Source organism: Pollachius pollachius (assembly GCF_949987615.1).
Source record: "Pollachius pollachius genome assembly, chromosome: 2".
NCBI classification, from domain to species: domain Eukaryota; kingdom Metazoa; phylum Chordata; class Actinopteri; order Gadiformes; family Gadidae; genus Pollachius; species Pollachius pollachius.
Window position 1 is genome coordinate 4,258,132 of NC_136935.1, and position 6,170 is coordinate 4,264,301.

At 47.7% G+C, this 6,170-nt stretch overlaps 1 protein-coding gene across 1 annotated transcript in view; it reads left to right on the forward strand.

The window, feature by feature from the left end:
* Nucleotides 1-245: 245 nt before the first annotated feature.
* Nucleotides 246-6,170, forward strand: part of itga9 (integrin, alpha 9) — a 56,568-nt gene continuing 50,643 nt past the window's right edge. Inside the window, 3 exon segments of the mRNA XM_079729032.1 lie at nt 246-688; nt 1,175-1,302; nt 2,988-3,094. Coding sequence (XP_079585158.1) covers nt 501-688; nt 1,175-1,302; nt 2,988-3,094 — 423 coding nt within the window. The 5' untranslated portion in view covers nt 246-500.

Here is a 6,170-nt window from a genome sequence, read left to right on the forward strand (position 1 = left end):
GGGTCATGTTTGAAAGTTGGCCTCGCGAGTTGTAGTCAACAATTCGAGTTGCATTGGTAGTGTAATTTGGTTTATCAAAAAAACCGCAACAACATTTCTGAACTCACTGACCACCGATAGAGGGCAGCAGAGCTCCCTCGGCCTGGCGGTGAGCTCAGCCCCGAACCCCCAGTTGAAATGTGATGCTAGACGCTTCAAACCAGCCGCCCCTCACACCGTGACCGCATTCATCGCCGGGACATGGATCTTGTGTGCAACAGCTCTCGCAGATTGACGTACTAGAATGGAGTGGAGTTGACGCACCGTTACTTCAAGGACCGGACCATTCCCTTTTTTTTTTCTCCGGCAAAACTTTGAAAAAACCCATGCAGTTCCATCTTCCTGACTTTGGTAGACTTGAATCAATCGGATGTTAACTTTTGCAACTGTTTAACTTGCGGTGCGCTGACAATTCCTCACTTTTGGGTTGTTTTTTGGGGTACGTATCGCTGCTATAAATAATGTGCAGGAGGATGGCTCCGCCGCTGACCCTAACCACGGGAGTACGACATGTTTTCTGCGCGTTTCTTTGGATTTCCCTCACTTATTCGTACAACATTGATCTAGAACATCCCATAGTGTTCCGTGGACCTGAGTCGAGTTTCTTCGGGTACTCTGTGCTGCAGCATTATCACGACAGTACGCGCTGGTGAGTCCCATACTCCTATTGTTTCATAATGTAACGTTATTGACCTACTTTTACTCACGCTCTCCTTATCACTTGATTTCTGTGAATGTTAATTATGAGAGGCATTAACTTCATGAAAAGTGTACATCTGTCGGTTTCCTTCCTCAAATGATATCCAGCGACTCTGAAACCATATGTTGCATGCTCCTGTGGCTACTGTCAAAAATATAAGGCCTATTAGATACACTTAATTAAACAGTTCCCAATATTTTTCATAATTTACACTTAAACCTTGTTCATTTGGCCAACACAATGTTTATATGCGTCGGTGTCAACAGCTGTCAGTTATGAACCAAGCCTAGGCCACATCTCTTAAGATGATATCTCATGCATTACAATATCTCGATGAAGAAACACAGGCCTACTGTATGCTTCCACATGAATAGAGCTGTACAGGGGAGTGAATGACAATCATGCACCGCCTCCGTGGTACATGTGTTTCTGCAGGGTTCTGGTCGGGGCGCCGAAGGCCAACTCTTCATACAGTAGCTCCGTGCACACGCCTGGAGCCGTGTACAAGTGTCGTGTTCATAGCAACCCGGCACATCGTTGCACCGAGATGGACCTGGGAAGAGGTCAGTAAAGTATAACGCACACCGAAGGTAGGCTGGACGCCGGTATTGTGGGACCTCGTCAAACGCCCCCGTTGATAGGTTGTAGATTGCCACACGCAGCTTCAGCACCACGCAAGCTGGAACCTGAGTTTGTTAGAACGTGTAGGACTAGTTTACAGAAAGTTGCAGAAGTTCATCATCTGCTGCCCACGTAGGACACACAAAGTTGAAGAAAATCAAACTATATGGTTTATTTTTAAGATTCCTTCTTCCTGGCTCTTCATCAACTCCTCACACATCTGCTTTGTTTTATCACACTACCCCCCCCACTACCACACACACACACACACACACACACACACACACACACACACACACACACACACACACACACACACACACACACACACACACACACACACACACACACACACACACACACCTCCTCCCTTGTATGCCTATATACGCCGTCTAAACATACAACTTAAAAAACCAGAAGACCTCTATTAGAAAAATATTTAGATAAATATTTAGATAGCTACGATTAGCTAATATTTTCCAGGCACTGTTTGGACCAAACGTTTTATGACGCCACCCTCCACTCGACCTACTTCTGTTCTGTTATGGTGAGAGTGGAGGCCAGAAGATTAACCCATCACTCAATGTGTCCCAGCCGACCACCGCAACATCAGACCCAGGCATCAGGGGCAGGGATGGGGATAGGGCCCCCCTGTATGCCCCACTGGAGACGCAGTAGATGGATCACATCGGCTGGGTGAACTGAGTCCTGGTGGTCCTTTGTAATCCTATGAAAGATTGTTCAAAATTAGCAGCGGTCAGATCCTTCACGGTATTATAGGGACTCCGCTCTGTCTTGCTACAGAGAAAGAGACGTCGATTTAGAAACAGTTTTGTTCCTGTGTGTAAAGATTTGACTATGATGGATTGCGCTGTTCATGTCACTTGAAGCTGAGCCCATTTGTGGCTTTTTACGAAATTCCTGCCAATGATAGTTCTACAGCTAAAATAAACGCTCTTAAACGGGACTTTTCGATTTCCCAGACTCTCAAAGTTGCAGCTTGTTCCAGCGCCCTCACGATGCACATATAGGCGGCCTACAGTGGTTGAATTTGATTGTGCAATATTATTGACGTCGTCAAGTGGCATTCGTATCATGGGGAATTCTGCTGGGATGAGATTAAGAGGCGAGGGCCAGTAGCTTGACAATAGCTGCCTTGTGACCTGCATCCGACATCCTCTGACCTGATGAGTCAAGCAAGTCAATGAAAAGTGGCCTTATTGTTTCGTACCTAACGTGTGTTTATGTCTGTGTGTGTGTGTGTGTGTGTTTCTTACTGTGTGCCTTTGTGTGTTTACACTTGTGTGTGTATGTCTATGTGCGTTCACCCACGTGTGTGTGTTGGCGTGTGTGTGTGTGTGTGTGTGCTCCCACATGTGTCTGTGTGTGTGCGCCCACGTGTGTCTGTCTATGTGTGTGTGTGTGTGTGTGTGCCAAGTGTGTCTGCCTGTCTGTGTGTGGGTATGTGTGTGTGTGTGTGTGTGTGCGCCCACGTGTTTCCGTGTGTGTGTGTGTGTGTGTGTGTGCGCCCATGTGTTTTCGTGTGTGTGTGTGTGTGTGTGTGTGTGTGTGCGCCCCCGTGTGTCTTGTCAATGTGTGTGTGTGCACGTGCGGGCGCCTGCTGCAGGAAACAAACAGAGGGAGTCTTGTGGGAAGACGTGCCAGGGCGACCGGGACGATGAGTGGATGGGAGTGAGCCTGGCCCGCCAGGACAAGCCCAACGGCCAGATTCTGGTGAGTGCTCTTAATGGGAGCCATGTGAACTCCCCTTCGTAAATAATGGATTCAAACTAGAGCTGGGCCATTAATCCATTTTTAATCGAAAATCAAATTTATGGCCATTTTTTTAAAAAAAAATCAATCATAATTCATTGCCTAAAGTCTGTGGCAACGATATTTTCCTTTTGTTAATCGTTGTTGATCGTAAAAATCCAAACTTAAAAAATAGATTTATTTGTCATTTATAGAAAAAAAAAATCGATTCAAATCGATAATCGGAATTGGCTTGAAGAAATCGGATATTTTATTTTTAGGCCAAATCGCCCAGCCCTAATTGAAACACGCACAGACCCCAGTCGGAGGATGCAGACATCTTTGTTACAAAGGCCTCACTGATCGACCGCATTGTTTGACCACAGCTGTTCACAGGGATCAAACTGCTCCTTTTTCCCTTTTCTTTCTCTTTATTCCGCTGGCTCATCGCAGAGTTCAGCGCAATGTTACATCATTGGGCTCTATCAAATGCTGTTCGGGCGGCAGTAGCTCAGGAGATGGAGCGGGTTGGCTGGTAACCTGAAGGTTGCTGGTTCGATCCCCGGCTCAGAGTGTCGAGGTGTCCTTGAGCAAGGCACCTAAACCGAGCTGCACTAGAAGAGCTGGCTGTCACCTTGCATGGCTTCTCCGCCGTGTGGGTGCATGTGAGGCAATGTTACATTTACATTCTACGACACAGAGTTAAAATAAGAGCTGTGTCCCTCCCAGAGCGATGGGCAGACGAGTTGCAAACATTTGATGGATTTGTCGCCGTGTCTACGAACGGCGTTAAACATTTACCCCGGGATCGGGCGGTGATGTAATAATTTGCGAATGGGGGGGGGGGGGGTCATGAAAATAAACCAAACAAAAACAAAACAAGGCCGGGCGGGAACGTAGCAGAGCCACCAGAGGTGGTCGCCCGCGTGTTTGCTCAGAGATCATAGGGCAGCTGGCCCGGTTTGTTTAGGCTGTGTCCCCTGCGGCCGCTGGCCCCGTCCCAGTACAGCTTGTCATTAAATGTCACCCCCCCCCCCCACACACACACACACACACACACACACACACACATATACACACACACACACACACACAGAGGGACACACATATACACACACACACACATATGCACACAAAAACACATGCACACAATCACATATACACAGACACACACATACACACACCCACACAAACACGCACACAGTCTGCTGCAGTGGGGCTGGCGAAAGACTTGTCACTCTAGAGGGACCTGGCTGTCCTCCAGGACAGTCCAAAGGCCACTGTTCTCTCTCTGAACTGTTCTCTGGGGGGTCTGCAGCGTGTCGTTTACACCCCGCCCTCTCCCTCCCTCCCAGTGAGCCAGGCCTAGTGGAAACCACCCTGACAGGTGTGTTTAAACCCTCTGTTGATTGACTCCTCAGAGTCAATCAACAGAACAGTACCTGGTTCCTTTAAGAACTCCAGGGAATGTGTTTGTTCTGGGTTGTGTTCGGACCGCCAATTTCCCTTTTGTTCTTTTGGTCCTCACGGAATGTACTGGCACGCTTTTTTCTTACCCTAACCTTTTTCAACCCCTGAGTCTCCTTGTCTGTCAGAACTGCTGAACATCTTGGAGCTGTTGTCTGCCTAGATCTCACACGCAATACGTATATGCATAAACTGTGGCGCTCCCGTCTATCCCTCCCTCCCCCTCCCTCTCTTTCGCTGCTGTTTGACACATGAAAGGCGTGGCTTTACTGCAGGCACGTGTTCGAGGGCCTCCTGAAGGCTGCTGTTGGTGTCTACGTTTCCACGCAAGAGTGAGCGCGGGTGGAGAGTCAACGAAACAGAGAGAGAGAGAGAGAGAGAGAGACAGAGTGAGAGAGAGAGTCAGAGTGAAAGTGAGGGGCTGCTTGGCAGATGTGAGCTACAACGTTTTCTCTTGTGTGTTTTTTCTTCCGCGCCAAGGGCTTTGCTCATGACCAATGGGCTCGCAGGCAGAATGAGAACATGACAACAGCACCACGCCATACATGGTCTGCTTCTGTCAGGGAAAGCCAAAACAGCCCCTTCTCTCCGGCAGCACCACTTTTCCTCACTTTCAAACATTTCAAAGGGCCCTTTCCCCGCACTACGTCTGTTTGTAGCCCAGGGAGTTTGGAACAATCGTTGACCTGTGCTATCATCACAGGGGGAATTACAGATTAGTAATTCTAATTATGCATGGGCCTATATGCGGGGCTAGAGGAAATCTGGGTGCCAGCATATGCAGAATTTCTGTATTTGTTTAGACAGAGCGCCACGAAGCTGAAGGGAAATGAGCTAAATTATGGTTTAGTTAAAGTAAACCAAGCAGTGCCTTGAAAGTCTGAAGCACATGACAAAGTGTTGGATTATCACCGGAATGCAGTTGTTTAATTCATAAATTTGAATATAATCTTCAGTCAAAAGTTCAATGACTGGATTGATCGCGGAACATTAGTGTCAAACAAGACAACATAACAGAATCGTAGTCTATCGAATTGATAAACATGACAATAGATAAACATGAAGCTAGTACGCTACTTATATGAGTATAGAAAGTGCAGGGCATCATTTGTGAAAAATAAGGGTTGCATCGGATATCTTACCCTTTAGTTATTGTGCGCCAAAAATATAAGAATACAGAGGCCGTAGGGAAAGGGGAATGCCCTGATCTGATCTATTCCCACCTACTCTTTTCTCTTTCTACTCTGGTTCACTGTCTAATATGTAACAAATGGCCACTGAACTTGTGCTGAACCTCTCCTCCATGGTTGCTTCCACATGGCTCGGATGAGCTGTCGAGGGAGGGGAGCGATCTCGAGTTTGGGGAAACATTGACCAAAGGACATGCTAGGAGGTTTCCCCTTCCCACTGCCTCTAAGACGGTGGGCAGGAAGCCGGTCCACGCTGAATGGTAATTGGGACGTTGACACCACAGAGTGTTGATGTCGTGGTCGCAGTCAGACGCTCTTTAATTCCCCCATCGCTGAGTGGCGCTTATCTGTCAGCCGCACGGAGACACCCTGGCTCCAGCTCTCTCTCTCTCTCTCTCTCT